The sequence below is a fragment of the Globicephala melas genome, chromosome 11, assembly GCF_963455315.2.
Source record: "Globicephala melas chromosome 11, mGloMel1.2, whole genome shotgun sequence".
NCBI classification, from domain to species: domain Eukaryota; kingdom Metazoa; phylum Chordata; class Mammalia; order Artiodactyla; family Delphinidae; genus Globicephala; species Globicephala melas.
Window position 1 is genome coordinate 95675345 of NC_083324.2, and position 19398 is coordinate 95694742.

The window sequence follows — 19398 nt, forward strand, 5'->3', positions numbered from 1 at the left end:
ATGTCATCTGCAAACAGTGACAGTTTTACTTCTTCTTTTCCAATTTGCATTCCTTTTATTTCTTTTTCTTCTCTGATTGCCATGGCTAGGACTTCTGAAACTATGTTGAATAATAGTGGCAAGAGTGAACATCCTTGTCTTGTTCCTGATCTTAGAGGAAATGCTTTCAGTTTTTCACCATTGAGAATGATGTCTGCTGTGAGTTTGTCATATATAGCCTTTATTATGTTGAGGTAGGTTCCCTCTATGCCTACTTTCTGGAGAGTTTTTATCATAAATCAGTGTTGAATTTTGCCAAAAGCTTTTTCTGCATCTATTGAGATGATCGTATGGTTTTTATTATTCTTCAGTTTGTTAATATGGTGTATCACGTTGATTGATTTGAGTATATTGAAGAATCCTTGCATCCCTGGGATAAATCCCACTTGATCATGGTGTATGATCCTTTTAATGTGTTGTTGGATTCTGCTTGTTGAGGATTTTTGCATCTATATTAATCAGTGATATTGGTCTGTAATTTTCTTTTTTTGTAGTATCTTTGTCTGGTTTTGGTATCAGGGTGATGGTGGCCTCATAGAATGAATTAGGAGTGTTCCTTCCTCTGCAATGTTTTGGAAGAGTTTGAGAAGGATGGGTGTTACGTCTTCTCTAAATGTTTGATAAAATTCATCTGTGAAGCCATTTGGTGAATGTTGGAAGAATGAATAACAATTTTATCCAAAATATTTTGGTAAATATGTATGTACAGATACTTTTATAAAACTATTTCTCCCAGTGCTTGAAACAATGACAAAGCAATAGCAGATTTGGACATTTTAGAAAACTTTGGTAAAAAAGAAAACTGATGCCATTTATAATTTATATAGATTTGTCCAATAATCAGCACATGATTATAGTATTATAATAATACATTTTTTATTAATGCTGTTTCTTTCCAAATAAGTGCTTCTTTGTCTTGACATACTTTTTACCTCATTTTCTTTTAAGCAAGATGTCACAGTGAACTTGCCCAAAGAGTTCCTACCAGTCAAGTCATTTAATGATACACTGCTGTGCACTTATGAAACTATCCTCAACTGCCATTTAGAAAATCCTAATGGTGGTTTTCTCATTTCTTAGTCACCAAACAAATAAGCTGGCGTAGCATGGGCTGTATGAATATTGAAATGGGTAAATTCAGGGTATAGGCTAAACTTACTGAATTGGATCATAGTTTTCACCTAAACCATTTGGAAAGCCAGCCATTTAAAACATTATTTATTTAATAAATGCTTGTTTTTAAGCATCTACTCTGCACAAGCCATGATGCTAGAACCTGGGGTTATAGGAGCGAACAAGAAAGACAGTTCTTGGATTCATAGAGCAAACGGCCATGCTAACTCTTTAATGTTAGTGTCAGTTTGCGTTTTGACTGAGTTTCCAGTATAACTTCCCAGTATATGTGAGTGACTTGTAAACCTCCCTCCTGCCAACTCCATCAGTCCCCATATACTCAGAGAAGCATGGATTGTGGAAATATACAGGTTTTGGTATCAGACTAAAAGCAGATTAAAATCTAGATTCTGGTCTTGGTTCTGTCTCTTAAAATCTGTATGATTTAAAGTAAATAATTTGAACTTAAAAAAAAATGATGTATAGTAGATTTACAATACTGTGTAAGTTTTAGGTGTGCAACAGTTATTCAGTTTTATATATATAATATTCTTTTTTTTCCCAATACTTTTCCATTATAGGCTATTGTAAGATATTGAATATAGTTTCCTGTGCTATACAGTAAATCCTTGTTGTTTATCTATTTTATATATGATAGTGTGTATCTGTTAATCCCATACTCCTAATTTATACCTCCCCCTACCCTTCCTCTGTGGTAACCCCAAATTTGTTTTTTATGTCTGTGAGTTTGTTTCTGTTTTGTAAATAAGTTCATTTGTACTATTTTTTATATTCCACATATAAGTGATATCATATAATATTTGTCTTTCTCTGTTTGGCTTACAGCCCTTAGTATGATAATCTCCAGCTCCATCCGTGTTGCTGCAAATGGCATTATTTTATTGTTTTTTATGGCTGAGTAACTCCATTGTATATATGTATCACATCTTCTTTATCCACTCATCTGTCTTGGCTATTGTAAATAGTGCTGCTATGAACATGGGGGTGCATGTAACTTTTCGAATTAGAATTTTATCTTTTCTAGTCCAGAAGTGGAATTGCTGGATCATATGGTAACTCTATTTTTAGTTTTTTAAGGAACCTCCATACTCTTTTCCATAGTGGTTGCACCAATTTCCATTCCCACCAACAGCGTAGGAGGGTTCTCTTCTCCACACCCTCTCCAGCATTTATTACTTGTAGACTTTTTGATGATGGCCATTCTGACTGGTGTGAGGTGATACCTCGTTGTAGATTTGATTTGCATTTCTCTAATAATTAGCAATGTTGAGCATCTTTTCCTGTGCCTGTTGGCCATCCACATATCTTTTTTGATAATCTGAACTTTCTTAGTTCTCATTTTCTCACTGCAAAATGTATATAGTAACACGTGTTATCCAAAGTGCCCCTATAAATTAGCTATTTTATATATATATATATATATATATATATATATATATATATATATATATAATAGAGTGCGTTCAATACATAGTAGCTACCAAAAATTCTCACTTACCTTAAAAACTCTTGTCCATTTTTTTCAGGGAAGTAAATGAAAGAGGATGATCTTGTCCAGATTAAGTGGTTTGCAGCTATAAGCCAGCATATGGGGAAAAAAAATCTCTTCAATGAATTCTTGAGTTTATATTGCTCAATGTCATGATAGCTAATTCCATTTAGAGAAAATTTATATTAATCCTAGTGACCAACATTTGTATAATTTTTTAGGTTTCGCAACATTTCCATATGCTGGATGTTGATGATGGCAGCCACACTGCTGGCTCCTTATTACGATGCTGGTGATTTCAAACTAATGTTTCCAGCTCTGATATCCCTTGAACTTCACTTCCATAAGTACAACAGACTGTTGGGTAAATTCTCTTGAATAAATCATAAGCGTTTTCCATATGCAGGTCAAGAGGAGCTTATTGGGGTTTCTGTGTGTTTGGTTCTTTCATTTTTCCCTTTTCCCCATCAAATTTTTTTTTCTCAGATGTTCTCCAGTCAGTCACCTTTGGATGAGTTACCTGAGCCAGAAACTTTGGGACCACTTTTGAGTCTTTTTTTAAGGCCCCATGTTCAAACAGTCTCCAAGTCTTGTTAACTGTAAGGCAGTATCTCTCAAATCCACCTATTTATCTGTCCCTCCACCTCTTTCACTCCCTTTCCCTCAAGAGGGTTACCACTGGCATTTGGGCATGTTATGGGTTGAATTGTATCCCCTCAAACAATATGTTGAGGTTCTAAACCCTAGTACCTCAGAATGTGACCTTACCTGGAAGAGGGTCATTGCAGATGTAAGTTAAGATGAGGCGGTCCTAGAGTAGGGTGGGCCCTTAATCCAATATCGTATCCTTACATGTGAAGACACAGACACCCAAAACAAAGATCGCCACGTGAAGATGGAGGCAGAGGTTGGATTTATGCTGCCACTAGCCAAGGAATGCCTGGGGCTACCAGAAGCTGAAAGAGGCAAGAAAAGATCTGTCCTCTTCTATGCTCCCTCCTCCCACGCCCAGAACCTTCAGGGAGAGCATGGCTCTTCCAACACCTTGATTGAGGACTTGTAGCCTCCAGAATTGTGAGAGAATACATTTCTTTTGTTTGAAATCACCCAGATTTGTGGTGCCAGTAGCCCTAGGGAACTAATACAGGGTGCAAGAGTTCTTCCTTGTTTGAGGCTCTCAAACATGTTATCCAGAAACGTGTTGCCTTTTGCCATCCTTCATGTCACTGTGACAACCAAGAATATCCATGCCCATACTTCTGGGTGCAAGATTTCTTCCTTGTTTGAGGCTCTCAAACATGTTATCCAGAAACGTGTTGCCTTTTGCCATCCTTCATGTCACTGTGACAACCAAGAATATCCATGCCCATACTTCTGAGTGCAACTGTTATGCTCTCCATTGAGCAGCACAGGGTAGGTCATCATCTAACTCATAATCCTTTCTCCCCCTGAGTCTGGACCCTCTCCACACATTTTCATCTGGCGACTGGGACAATGTTTCTAAACTACAAACATGGTAGCCTTCCCTGTCTCCTTCACCCTAAAATACTTCGTGGGCTATTGATGGTGGCAGAATAGAGCCCAAACTCCTTAATATGGCATGAGCTGACCAGGCCCCATCATAAGAAGGTCTCTTCTACTTCTCCAGCTTCAGCCTCTATCACTACTACTTAGTGATACAAAGACTTTCTTCACCCAGCTCAACTTACTTTCAGTTTTAGAAATGGAACTTTATTCTTCTGAGAATGACCTGTGTGATGGAATACCCTCCCAGCTTTTCTACCTACACCCTCACTCTCATTTGTCTAATTCCTCTTCACTTGACAGATCTTAAGATTTGGTCATATACAAATTCCTAGGGACTCATTCACTGAAGAAGAGAGTTTAAGAGTGCATTCCATGCTTTTTTTTCAAAGCAATCTTGGTCTTTTTTTTTTTTTATTACACTGATGGATCATAGAAATCTTGTTTGATTTCAGGTCTCTATAAGGACTGGGCATGGAAGGGGGTTATATGTGTGTCATACGAAATGTGGCTGAAGTTCAGAGAAATAGGTTTCATTTAATAGCTGAATACTGGATGACCTCACCATTCTTCTCACCCTCTGGCAGCTTGCCCCGTGAGCGATAGAGGAGCTGCCTGCACGAATGGAGGAGTAGCTGCTGGCCTCAATGTGATTTTGCAGTGATCTGTGTGCTCTATGGCTGCCTTCATAACCAACAAATCAATTCCCACTCTACGTATTACACACCCCAGTGGCAGAGGCCATTTATTATCCTTTTGATGATCATACTCTTTGTACATAACCAAGAAAGATTACAGAGGAAGGAAAGAACAGTTGAAATGTGGATGAAGATATTGTACTATGGTACTGCATTCCATAGTGTGTCTTGCATGTATACAAGAATGAAAAAGACGCTTTCTTTCAAGACAGTTTGGAAACATGGATGCAGAATTGTCCTTTGAATGAAATCTATTTTAAGAACAACATATGGAGGGAGCATTGTGATGCAGTTTTATATCGGTGCACATTTAGATTTCAGGTGCAAGTTCAAAATGATTAAGAGAGAAGGACTCAGATTTTCTTGTCATTCGGGAATTGTTTATAAGGCTGTACTTGACTAGCTGTGTTCGACTAATGAGCTTTTTGATACGTCCTTTTATTTGGCATCATCTTTCATCAACTGATTCTTTTATTAATTTCTAACTTTGCAGTATCCAGTTTTTTAAACTCTAAATGATTGATGCCAAGGTTTTCCTAATTCTTTAAATCCAGACGCTATAGTTACTATTGTTAAACAAACAAATAAAAACAAATAATGAATTGTGTTGACTAGGTGCAAGAAAATTGAATATTTTGAATTAGATATAAATGGTACATAGTGAAATTCTGGTGTTATTTATCCTAAATCAAACACCCCATAAACAAATAACGTAGATCTGAATGTGGATGGGAAACATTTTATCAGTGAAACTAATGGTAAAAGTATGACTTGATAGTGGGTTCTGTTCATAAATATTTAAGCTGCTTAGTCAGTAGATGAAAAGAACAGTGGAAATTTCCAAAGGTCAAAGAAGCTACTGTCTTTTCTGTTTCGCATCATTTGAGATTTTCCAGTTTTTTGCTAACAACACAATGCCAAATCTGTGTTTGATTTTGTCTTCTCTTTGAAGAGGCAAAACAGTGACAGAATAATTAACTGAAGAGGAGATCATGCACAGAATATTTTCCTTTGGCGGTGTAGAAAGTCCTGGGTTTCATTTCACATGATGGTAAACGTAGTGAAGTATTCTGGAATCATTCTTTAAGAGAGTCAGTCTCCTGACAATTTTACCATTGGTAAACCAAAGCCTCTTGGGGGTCTGTTTCCTGTTTAACTATTCCTCGTTTGAGTAACTGAAAAGTATGCTTAGTAGAAAGCCGGCACATGGTTTTCAGTTAGATGATGCTCTTCACCTTTATGGAAAAATACACACAAGAACAACCAAAATAAATTGTCAATGTCAAGTTCAGTGCTTTATTAGCCCTGTGCAGACCAAAAAGCTAAAGTCATGGATTGGTATTTTAAGGGGAATAATGGGTTTTCTTTTACTTACTGTTGTTAGTTTTTTGCTTTTCTTCTCTTTCTCTCCCAAAGACTCTTGTTTCTATTATTTAGCTTCTTTTGGTGATACAATGTCATTATGTTTGTTAGTCTTCAGAGAGAGATGAGCTTTTGTATATAAAATCTTTGGAATCTGTCTATGAATTCCATTTCTGTTAATGTTCCTACAATGCCTTGAACTGCTGTGGTTAGTCACTAAGCCACTGAACTACTTACTATGGTACCAGCTTCTCCTTTGGTAACGTGTTTATAATCAGGACTATTTTTGGTTGAGGAATTTGCTGAATTATTCTAGAATAGAATTAGACAAGTTAATCCGGGAACTTGGAGCCTAGTTCTTATAAAGATCAATTACTGGTTTAATAAAACCGACATTTTATTAAACCCATGATAGTATATACCAATGATATTTACAGTTTTAATTAAATAACAAATATATGCGTGTCCATGTTTAAATCTCTTTAAATAAAAGAACCATGTAATCATTTAGACAGATCTCATACATTTCTTGGGCTTGGTGGAAAGCCAGCTTATTTCAAAGTAGCTCTGCTAAATATAGGAAGACAAAATGAGGGAGAAGCAGATGATTGAGTGTTTATTATTTTGTGATAGTAGCCTAGGAATAGCTCTGTTCAGAGTGTTTTATATCTGTTAACTGAGTTGTCATATTGACCCTGGAATATTGGTACTATTCTCATCTCCTTTTTCCATATGAGGAAACAAAGGCGTAGAAAGGAATTTCATACCCAGACAGTCAGATTCTAGAGCTTGTACTTCAGTCACTAAGCTATGGTAACTCTACTGAATACTCACTGCACGTAGTCATGGGAATGGGTGGGGAATGAGTTCTGTCCCTACAGATGTTTTCAGATAGCCTCTTCATCTTTTTTCTTACAAACTGTTATTTTATTTTATTTTAGCTTTTTTCTTTGAACAGCTTTATTGAGATATATAATTCATTTACCATACCATTCGCCTATTTAAAGTGTACAATTTAAAGTTTTCAGAATATTCACACTAGTGCAACCATCACCAGAGTCAACTTTACAATATCACCCCCAAAAGAAACACAGTACCCATGAACACTGACGATTCTTTCTGCTTCAGGCCCCAACCCCTCCTTGTTTTTTTTTTTTGCAAACAATTTTAGAAACTTTGAAAACATCTCTTGCCATCAACACAAAACAGAGAGAGGAAACCAGAGCTAAATCAGAATTACTGTATGTAGCTCTTTCATGTTTAGTTTCAACAGAAAATGTCAGTATTGTGTTAAAGAATACAAGAGTTCTTAAGTTTTGAATTCTCATTCATATGTTTTTAGTGGTATGTTAATCACTCATTTCAATTTTCAACCTGAAATAGTTAACTTTGAACAGATTATATGCCAATAATTAAATCTAATCTTAATAAAGAGGGATCGTTGTGAGTAGGTGAGGTAAGCAGGACTATGGTATGGATTTTAAAGATTAAAAAAAGTTTACTGTTATAATAATTTATGTCCATATTTCTTTAAAAAATGTAACACACACATAACATAAAATTTACCATGTTTTTTTACTTTATTTTATTTTTTAAAAAATTTATCATCTTAACTATTTTAAGTGTACAGTTCAGTTGTGTTAAGTGTATTCACATTGTGGTGCAACCCATTTCCACAACTTTTTCATCTTGTAAAACTGAAACTCTGTACCATTAAATAGCTCCCCATTTCCCCTTCTCCCAGATCCTGGCAACCACCATTCTACTTTCCGTGTCTCTGAATTTGACTCCTCTGGGCACCTCCTATAAGTGGAATCACACAGTATTTGTCTTTTTATGACTGGCTGACTTCATTTAGCAATAATGTCCTCAAGGTTCATCCATGTTGTAGCGTGTGAAAGAATTTCCTTCCTTTTTTTTTTTTCCTTCTTTTTAAGGCTAATAATATTCCACTTGATGGACAGTTAGGCTTTTCCCACCTTTTGGTTATTATGAATAATGCTGCTATGAACATAGGCGTACGAATATCTGTTTGGGATCCTGCTTTAAATTCTTCTGGATAATACCCAGATGGAGTATTGCTGGATCATACGGTAGTTGTATTTTCTAAATTTTTGAGAGCCTGCCATACTGTTTTGCATAACAATTATATCATTTTACATTCCCACCAACAGTGCATAAGAGTTCCAATTTTTCCACATTCTTATCAACACGTTGTTTTCTGGCTTTTTTTTCTTTCTTTTTGATAGTAACCATTTTAATAGGTATGAGGAGATATCTCCTAGTGGTTTTGATTTGCATTTCCATATCCATGTATTTTTATGTTCCCCTTTAGTAATCCATTATAGCAAAAAGGAACATAGCTAGTTTGAGTCCCAGGTAGCTCAGAAGTAATTTCATTCAATTTTACTTTCACTATGTCTTTATTATTATTCTCAAAATATCTTACTTTTGGTTGTACTTAAGCTCAGAATTTATCTATTATTTCTTTGTTTGTAGCTGTTCTTCAGTAGCTGATAGTACTGGATCTGGAGAATTCTTCAAGCATCTCTATTTTGTGCTGGCGTCAGTGTTTTCAGAACTTCAGTTCGCTCAATGGCAAAGCCAGGGCTTCTGGTACATTATCTTGCTGACGGCTTCTCTCTGGTTCCTGAGGCTCTACCTGCATTACCTCAGCCAGTGGCTTTTCCTCCAGGCCATTTCAATTCCTGTTACAAAGTGAGTGCTTTCCCCTGACAGTCAAAGGAATGCATTTTCATCTTGAGAGGCCAAATGAAAGTAAAAAACTCCTCTCCCATCCATTTACCGTAAGACCTAAAATGCAGGTATGATTTGAGAAGACAAAAATGTCTTTATCTAAGAGCAGGAATGTCTATTACAGTTATATTCTCATTTTGGGCCTGTATATACAAATACTTAACTGGTACATCAATATTTGTTTAAAATTTAGCAGATTCAACTATGTTCTAATATCTGAGCAGAATCCAAAAAGGAATTTAGCAACAATATTTTATCCTATTTTGATTTTATCAGAGTGGCTTAGGCTGCAGGTATTTTAAAAGTAATATAAGTATGATTTATCAGCTATACTCAGAGAAGCAAAGATTGCTTCTTCTGCAAAATGATTGAATTCAAACAATTACTGAACTCAAGCCCAGGCAGCATTCTGGGCCATTATCCTCTGGAAAAAGATGACACTTTAAAGGTTATCTCTCCATAAACATGATTCCAGAGACACTATAGATAGACCAACAGATAGATATCAATACAAGTAAAATTCATTTTTTCAAATGTAGATGGTACAGATAAAAATAAAGATGTGTGTATATTTTCAATTAAGAAGGCTGCAAACTATTTTAAGACACTTTGAGAAGAAATTTGTGTGTGTTATACATACACACATACAGTTTTTGATCATCTTTTATAATTAAATCACAAATATCTGAATATATTATAGAATATACAACTTTAAATGTACTAAATAACTGTATTCTCATGGCAGAATTTTATATAGCTGTTATATTCCTTTCTTCCCTTCTTCTTCTTTCCTCTTTCTTTTTTTCTTTCTTTTGTGTGAGAGTTTCTAAAGCAGAAGGGATAAATATTATCTGCTTGGGCTAGTTGCTTTTTGCTATTTGCTGTCTTACTTCTTCAATAGAAAAGGAAGCTCTATCTTTATTGGTTGTTAATGAAATGAGACTGCAAAAAAATATCCTGGTAGCTCAGCTTATTCAATTTCTTAAGCAACAGAGGACCTAATACGTTAGGATGTTTTGTTGACTATTGCCTAGTTCCGCAGGCTCGAATCATACATTAACTCCATGTCACATTGTAGTTATGAGACATGACAATAGCTACAGCCACAGTGAGCATTTTTTCTGCTTTTACTCTGTTAGGTCCTCTGCTAAGAAATGTATACACCTTATTTTATTTGATATTCACAACAGCCTAAGAACAAAGCATAAAAACTGCCTTCAGAGCAAAGGTCAAGGAATGGAATAAATGAAGAACTCTTTTTAGTAGAGAGCTGATAAGCTGATAAGAACTCTTTTTAGTAGAGAGCTGAGATACACAAGCAGCATTAACTACAAAATAACTTTAGAAGGCTGAAACACAGGGGAGGGAAAAATTTGAGTCAACGAAGGCTCACTTTGCATGGAAAGAGGGTGCCAAAGCCTGGGTGAAGGCTGCTTGAATTACTGGGCTCACCTTGGATTCAAGCCTTAGGTCAAGTTGTCCCTTTAGATGTTTTTGTTGTCAGCAGTGTTGTTGTTGTATTTAGGGGGTCTAGCTAGAGGAATCACAAACAAAATTAATCAGTGATGTCAAAATTCTGGAGAATTATGAGATTTATTTATATTTCTGATTTCTGTTAGAGATTGAGTCATTACTAAGTCCACTGATATACTTTGCATTTCAAATAGCCTATTAATGAGTATGTGTGACCTGCTGGGCAGTTCTTAGTCTAAAGAATGCTCTGCTCAGTGGATCAAAATGATATCCTTTCTATGATGGCATATGAAATTTACAAGAACAATGAACAAGGTAGAATTTGCCTTCTCCTCAAAAGTGAGCTGTTGCGGAGTTTCTAAGGAAAAGATGAAGACTTCTAACACTTAATTTTGGGGTACTATTAAGTGTCAAGTTTTCTCTACAAAAAAAAGAAAGCATTTCGTTCTATAAAATGTTTTGTATATGCAGCATTTTATAGACTTCTTCTCCTTTGCACACATGTGATTGCTTTGTTTTCCCATAGATTCCATTTTTCCCCCCTCACGGTTGAGCTCTGCTACCCAAGCTCTTTACTTCACATCGGAGAAGAGTTGCTTGTTGTTGTGATGGGGCCTTTAATGCTGAACGCAGTGGTACTTCCCTTGGTTCTGATCAGATGGGGCTGTCAGGTACTGTTTGCCTTCTGCCCTGATGTCCTGTCAAAGTTAATCATCACCATGGGACTATGGACAGTTCTGGACCCACTGGCAGTGTTTATTGTGGATACTATCCTGGGGGTAAGTCAAGTAAAATAATCGGGACACGAGTCCTTGACATAGAATGTAACGTTAGTGCACAAATCAGTTGACACGGGAAGTTTCAATAGTCATGTACAATTCAATATTCATCTTAACTTGAAGTTATTCATTTTTTTCATAATAAAAAATTGTGGATGTCTAATATAATCATTTTAAGTGTAATTTTAGCTATGTTAAAGAAACACTTGCAAAATGGGTAGAAAATAATGTTGGAGATCAAATCTAAACTAATTGGTACATTTTCAACATTATTGCAAAGAAGCTTTCTTTTGTAACATTTTTGGTAACTTTTTTTTAATATTAAGGATTTTCACAGCCAAATTTTATAAAAAAGTAATCGTGCAGTAGTTCCTTTAATTTGTTAGGTTATTTATTTCCTTTTGATGTAATACTCTTTCATAATAGATATACTCAAGAAGAAGAATAAGAGCTTTTTAAACATTTCTAAGTAATAAATAATTTTAAAAATTACTCCTTAGGCATTTATTTTGACATTTGTGGTGTTTATGAAATGACGAAATGGTGCATCTTCACTCTAAAATATATAGTTTTAGGATTTCATAATTAAGAATGAGGTCCTAACATACGATTATGTATAAAAATGCTAACAATGATTCTAAATCAAATATTCATTTGTAAAATTATCTAAATTTATGTAATAATATTCCTTAACTGGTGTAGTTCTCCTTTTAAGAAGAAAGGTTTCCAGCTGCTATATATGTGTTTAGACTGTATTCAGTGTGCCTATAGCAGATCACAGGGATGGGATTTTTGATGGACTCTGCTTATTCACAGTATTTGAAATGGGTTCTACCATTAATCATGTGCTCTTAGAACTGAAGACCAAACTGCTGTCCACTCCACATCCATGAAAATGTGGTGCTGTGGTAGGTTCGGATCTGCAAAGCCTGCAGCTCTTATTTCTATCTCTCAGGCCGTGCTACACTGCAAGAGTGTGTCTCCAACTTCAATGTGCTTGCATGTCACCTGGGGATCTTATCAAAATACAAATTCTGATTCAGCAGGTGGGGCCTGAAATTCTACGTTTTAACAGACTCCTAGGTGTTGTCAAGGATGCTGGTTCCATGGACCAAATCACACTGTGACAAGATGATAGACCCTCTACTGAGAAGGTGTCTCCCTTCCCTTGGCTGTTTGCTAGGCTGGCTTTCACTTGCTCAAGATTCCTGGGCTGCTCTTAACAAGACTGGAGTCCTTGATGTACTGAGTCCACTAATGACCTTTTAGGCCTTGTGTGAGAATTCCGACTTTTTATTTCAGAGTGGAACGACCTCTGCTTAGAACCTGCAGACAAATGTGACAGTTGACTCTGCAACCATGTAGGTCATTTTAATATTATCAAAACAAACAGTGAACATCGAGCCTACCAAAGTACCTAGCTTCTAGCCTCCCTGCCAAGGAAAATTTGTCAGTGCTTGGAAGGCTTGTTTTCAAGTTCTAACCTGTGACCACCCTTGAAGCCTCAGTACCATGGACCACCTTGATGACAGTCAGAAGTGGTCGTGTTTTCTACCCCATCCTAAGTTCCTTCACCCCTCTGATTAGACTCCAGGTTCGTGAGGACAAGACCGTACCATCAAGGTTTGTTGAGCAGGAGATGTAGAGATGGATGCTGTCCGCATTCCAGTAGGACCATAGCCCATGGCCTCTCACAGTTCCTCCTGGGGCCAGTTTGCTCCTATTGCAACACCACACGGGAAGCCATCTGGGAGGATGCGCCACTGTCCTTTATGATCTTCTGAGATCTCCTCATAAGGAAAGTCTGCAGCTCTCCTGGAATGGCTTTCCTTCTTCCAGACAGGTCCCCTAGAGAGATTACTAGCTGAATAGTCCACTGTATCAAAGGCAGCTGACAAAATGAGCTGTCTTAATTTACTCTGGGGTCTCTGATGTCATCTACAGGAAAGTAACCTCCAGCAGGGCCATCTCCGAACCAGTTCAGAAGTCTGTAACCTGATGGAAGCTGACTTGGATTCTAACAGATGAGTGTAACACCCATATCTTTCTCCACTTGGAAAGAAAAGCTTGACGGCTCGTTCCCAGTCTGCACAATATTCAATCTCTAGTTAGAATCCGTCATGTTTCATTGCCGATGACATCCACTTTTGCTGTCTTTAAGAAAACTCGAAAGCTGCATGTGATCCACAGATCAGCAGCATTGGAGTCCGTACTTGGATACTCTCACCAATTGAATAAAAAGATGTGTTTTAACCTGCTCTACGGTGATAAATAGCACCCTGAAGTTTGAGAAGATCTGCTCTAAAGCAGTGGTTCTTAAAATTAGGTCCCTGGACCAACAGCATTAGTTTCACCTGGGAACTTAGCAGAAATGCAGAATCTCAGGCCCTGTACCTCACTCACTCTTGAGGTAAAAACTCTGGGAATGGGGCCAGCCTCTGAAGGGGCTTTGTTATTTTGGGGGTTTTTTTGTGCGGTACGCGGGCCTCTCACTGTTGCGGCCTCTCCCGTTGTGGAGCACAGGCTCCGGACGCGCAGGCTCAGCCGCCGCGGCTCACGGGCCCAGCCGCTCCGCGGCATGTGGGATCTTCCCAGACCGGGGCACGAACCCGCGTCCCCTGCATCGGCAGGCGGACTCTCAACCACTGCGCCACCAGGGAAGCTCAGCTTTGGGTTTTAACAAGACTTCCAGATGATTTTCATGCTTATTAAAGTTGGAGAACTACTGCTCCACATAGCATCATGGTTATCGTAGTTTCAGTGTCACTAATGAATTTCAGGTTGCCCGAGTTCATACCTCCCAGTTCTTCCAGCACTTCCTTCTAGCAGATAAAGCTCAGAATCATCTGTGTTTGATCACAGTTGGCCGGTCAGGAGAGATGCTACCTAATTTCACTAATAATTTTTGTCTTGGATCCATTTTTTTTCATGGAAATCTAAAGGGTATGTGGCAGGTGGAATGATTGGAGGCTGGAGCATTGACTGGCTGTTGATGTTGCTGATAACAGTTTGCCTGTCTCTCAGTTTGCTGATTCAGAGGTTGGCAATGCAGTCCTCTGACCGCCATCCATGATACTATGCTCAGAAATTCCACTGGGTTCATAAATTCATTCTCTCACTGAGCCTTTGTCTAGATAAAAAGTAGGGAAAAGATTTGCTGTCAGCGATATGGCGTTGGATCAGTCAACCTCTCCAGGCTTCAATTTCCTCAATGAATTACAAAACAGTAAGGATACCCATAAATAGTAACACCTACCTTACTCAATTCACAGTTTGTTGAGAGAGTCAAATGAGAGACCATCTGGGAAGAAACTGGAAAATCTAAGGCATCATACATATGAAACAAACCAGCAGGAGGATTATAATGAAGTGATGATACTTATGCTATGTGAATGTTACACGATGTAACCACCACTGCCCCAGTGGTCCAAGCAGGAACTTACAATCTAGTTGGGGAATCAAAATATTCAGTGTGTGATCAATACCATTCGGGAGGTGTATGGCTCATTCCCTTACATCCTTCAGGTCTTTGTTCAAATAACACCTTTTCGGTGATACCTTTTCTGATCGAAATGTTTAATAACACAGCTCATTCCTCCTATACGTTTTTCCTGCTTTACAGTTTTCCTCAAAATATCATTCTCTAATATACCACGTATGTTACTTCATCTTACTTACATGTTTACTATCATTTGCTTTCCACCCCATCCCCACTTCAATGTAAGTTCCGAGAAGGTAGGGCTTTTGTGTACTCTTATTCACTCTTTTATCTTCAGAGCTTAATGATGCTTAGTAGGCATTCAATACCATACGTGTGGGTCAGATGAATGCTTAGCAGCTGTTGATTAGATTATGTTATCAGCATCAAACATACATCATTTTTTTTGTCTGTTTCATCGGCGAATCCCGTGTCTATGTCTTTATTTTTCAAAAAGCAGCAGAAGGGAAGATATGGAATAGGAGAAATACATGGGAACCCTTACAGACCTGCTGCCTAAAATCCCAGCACCAAGCTCACATTTCGCATGGTGAACCGATTAACAAGTAGAGAGCGTAAAAATAGAAGTTGCGAAGTGGTGATGGAAGAAGCAGTCGAGAGTCAGAACAGCTGAATTCTATCACTGCCCAATCACTAACGGATATTTTGGTGTAGGGAAGATACACATTAAACTATCTAGGGTTCTGTTTTTATCTGTACCTGTGTACTGTGGATTAGTTTTAAACGTGCTATATTTAAGCTATATTTATATAATTGTCAGTTTAAAAAGTAGAGAAATTCTTCTTTCTCTCTTACATTGGTGAAAAAAATACCTTATTTACATTTACATGGCACATGACTTACACTTGAGATCATGAGAGTCATAATTAAAGAACGTTCATATTTTATAAGCTCAAAGGTCAAAGATGTCATATGGCAATGTCTTAGGTACATAGCATTTTATATTTGCTTTTAAAGACCTCATTGCCTTGTATTTGTTTCTAACCCAACATATAATATGGTTTTCCTTGTCTAAAATAAAGACTTATTATTAAGTTGACCTAATGTAAACTTTGGTTTTCAAGATCACATTAAGTAGCCTGATAACTTTTATAAGTTTTTAAAATAAGCCATCTATTTCATGCATAGAACAATTTAAATTCCTTTCAAATCTGCTTCAGAGAGAAAAGAATATTTCCACCATCATATTTAATTCCTTCATATCTTGTGCTCATTAAATTCAGAAGTTAATAGTACATAAATAAAACATGGCTTTTACTTTATAGATTGCATGTAGAGTGCACACATTTAAACGCCTACAGGGAAAATGAGAAAATCCTGGGAAACCAACCATGCAAATCCAGTCTTTTTCTTCCTGCAGCTGAAGATCTGATATCTTCAGCACATTGAAAATGTAATTTAAAAACAAATTATACTCTCAGTTGGTCTTTGTGTATTTAAATTAATCTAACTTGATGATCAGTGTTTTCACCCTTATTTTATTTATTTATTTTTGTAATTTGTATCTTCTTTTGTCAGCGGCTTTCACATGACGGGGAGGCTCCTGTAGCTGATGCAGCAAAGCTGTACTGGATGTTTGAAAAAACCATGCAATCAGGAATCCTTGGTGTGGTGCTCACGGTGCTACTTTACGTGCTCCTGTTCATCATTTCATCTTTGATTTTATATTTGTATTGTCTCAGGTAAGATGTTTCAGTGGTTCCATTCCTCCGAGTGTTCAGCCTCCAGTCTTGTTGTTCTATGACTGGGCTGTGAGAAGATAGTTGAAGAAGTTAGAACCACGTCTCCACGTCAAAGGCAGAAATCTCTTTCTTGTGTGTTTACTGTCATGAAGACCAGCCGGGAAATTATTTCTTTTGGAGAAATTTTTTCTCCATTATAGGGAGAACTAATTTTGCTCTAAATCATTATACTTGTCTCTTCAAACTAAGGACCTACAGGAAACAAGGAGTAATACACAATGATACACAATGACATTCTGGGAAATTTCCTGGAAAGCTTGTCTAAACTTCTCTTTTCCTCATTCTTCTAACCCACTTTCTCCCCTCTCTTCCCACCCCTGCCAAAATCACCAGTAGGAGAATCCTCCTTCAACTTTGATCCTGAATATCATTGAGTATGGCTTGACGGGTCATTAATTTAACAAGCAAAATATGTGGGTGAAGAAAAACAAGAAAAGTAACAAATATAAGGCAGTATAAAAAGTGCTAGGAAGACTTTTCACTCTGTTGATGGTTTCCTTTGCTGTGCAGAAGCTTTTTATTTGGATACAGTCCCACTTGTCCAATTTTATTTCTGTTGCCTGTGCTTTTTAAAAGTCATTCTTATATCCATGAAATTATTGCCAAAACCAATGCCATGAAGCTTTCCTCCTAAATTTTTTTAAAAGAAATTTTGCAGTTTCAGGTCTTATACTTGTCTTTAATCTATTTTGAGTTGATTTTAGTGGATGGTTTTATATAGGGTTATTTTTTTGCATGTGGATATCCAATTTTCCTAACACCATTTGTTGAAGAGACCATCCTTTTCCCATTGTGTACTCTTGGTACCTTGTTAAAGATCAGTTGATGAGCACGCATTTATTTCTGGACTCTCTAATCTGTTCTATTGCTCTATTGTATGTATTTATGCCAGTACCATACAGTTTTCATTACTGTTGCTTTGTAATATAATCCAGCAATTCCACTTCTGGAGATTTAGTCAAAAAATTAAAATCAGGATCTCAAAGAAATATTAGCACTCCCATTTTTATTGCAGCAATATTCACAATAGCCAAGCTGTAGAGATAACTTAAGTGTCCATTAGCAGATGAATGGGGAAAAATGTGGTATATACTTACAATGGAATATTGTTCAGCCTTAAAAAAGAAGGGAATCCTGAATTATGTAACGACATGGATGAATCTTGAGGACATTATGCTAAGTGAAATAAGCCAGTCATCAAAGGACAAATACTGCATGATTCCACTTAGATGAGATATCTAAAAAAGCAAAGTCACAGAAGCAGAGAGTAGAATAATGGTTGTCAAGGGCTGAGGAAAGGAAGAAATAGGAAGTTGTTATTCAACAGACATAAAGTTTCAGTTATGCAATATGATTAAATTCTAGAGATCTGCTATACAATACTGTGCCTATAATTGACAGTACTATACTGTGCACTTAAAAAATTGCTAAGAGGGTAGATTTCATGCTAAGTGTTTTACATAATTAAAAAAAAAAGTGCTAGGAAGAGGTCAACATAGGAGTCTCTGGGAGCATAGAGGAAAGGAACCAAGCCAGGTCTGGAGGTGCATAGGGACAGTAGCCAAGTGCTTCAGTTGAAATATAACTCTTGAATAAGTTTTGAAGTTTTAATATAATTTAGCTAGAAGAAAAACAAACATGTTTGCAGGTGAAGGGAAGAGGTATAAGAACATATTGTTATGAGAAAATATATTTGTCAAATCAAAAGTATTTTAATATGGCTGGAGTATAGGATATAGGGTGAGGGCAGTTGGCTGAGTTGAAATTAGGAATATAGTCAAGGACCAGATGAGAAAAGTCTTGAATATTGTGTTCTGGAGCTTGAATTTGTTCTAATGATAAAGTGCAATTATTGAAAGATTTTAAATGTCTTTAACTTTAGGAAGATCACTCTGCTCATAGAAAAGAAGATGAGATTTAATAGTGACCAGGTTGAAAACAAGAACGTCTAGTTAGAAAGCTATCTTAATAGTTTGGGCAAAGAGTGTCAAAAGCCTTAACTAAAGAGAATGAATGACACAGGAAATGGACAGTCGAGCCATATCTAAGAAATGGTTAAGTGACCCAGTATAACTACTGGGCTCATTGGAAGGTGAAGGAAAGGATAACATTTAGTAGAACCTTAAGTTTTGGAGTTGGGCAGATGGGTGGATGACTGTAGCATTCCTAGAGATAGGACACAGAGAGTAAACATTTAGAGGCGATAATGGGTTAAATTTTCCCTCAGATTGACCTTGAGATATCTTTGATATTGACAAGGGAAAATATATCATAAGACGTTAGTATAGATGAGTATAGAGCTCAGAGAAAACAATATAAACTACAGATTTGGGTGGAGGAAGCCTTGAGTTTCATTGCTTTGTAGGGTAGAGGCTAGATTGCAGTGGGCTGAGTGAAGGACACGGAGTCAAGACTTACGCCAATTCTTTTCACAAAACCATGATGCAAATGGAGAGTGGTTGGAAAAAAGGTTTTTAAAAAGAGTGGCTTTTAATATGGGTGTGGTTTGAATATATTAATATGCCTATATGATAATTCTAAACGAAGGAGAAATATGGAGGATGTCTAAGCAAGGGAGGATGATTGATTGAGCAAGGTCTCTGAAGACCCGAAGTTGAGTACATGTGATGACAAACCTTGGATTTAGGGAAAAAAGTCTTATCTCTTGATGTGATAGGTAAAGAGATAAGGACAATTGCAAATGCAAGCACATTTGATAGCCATTATTATTTCCTATGAAATGGGAGGTGAATTCACTCCTTAACTTTTCCTTCAGTAGACTGATCATTCTCTGATGGGGCCCTTTGGTCACTAACATAGGGGTAGTAAAGTTGTCTAATTGTCAGGGGATCCACGTTGTTTAGGCACAGTCTTGGTTTATATTTGGACATGTCAGAAGCAC

The 19398-nt window shown here is 37.0% G+C and overlaps 1 protein-coding gene across 1 annotated transcript in view; it reads left to right on the forward strand.

Moving 5' to 3' along the window:
• The window catches only part of LOC115866007 (uncharacterized), a gene marked incomplete at its 5' end in the record, with an annotated part of 195538 nt that overhangs the window by 163829 nt on the left and 12311 nt on the right, over positions 1-19398 (forward strand). The window contains 3 exon segments of the mRNA XM_060307858.1: positions 8746-8964; positions 11003-11255; positions 16273-16436. Coding sequence (XP_060163841.1) covers positions 8746-8964; positions 11003-11255; positions 16273-16436 — 636 coding nt within the window.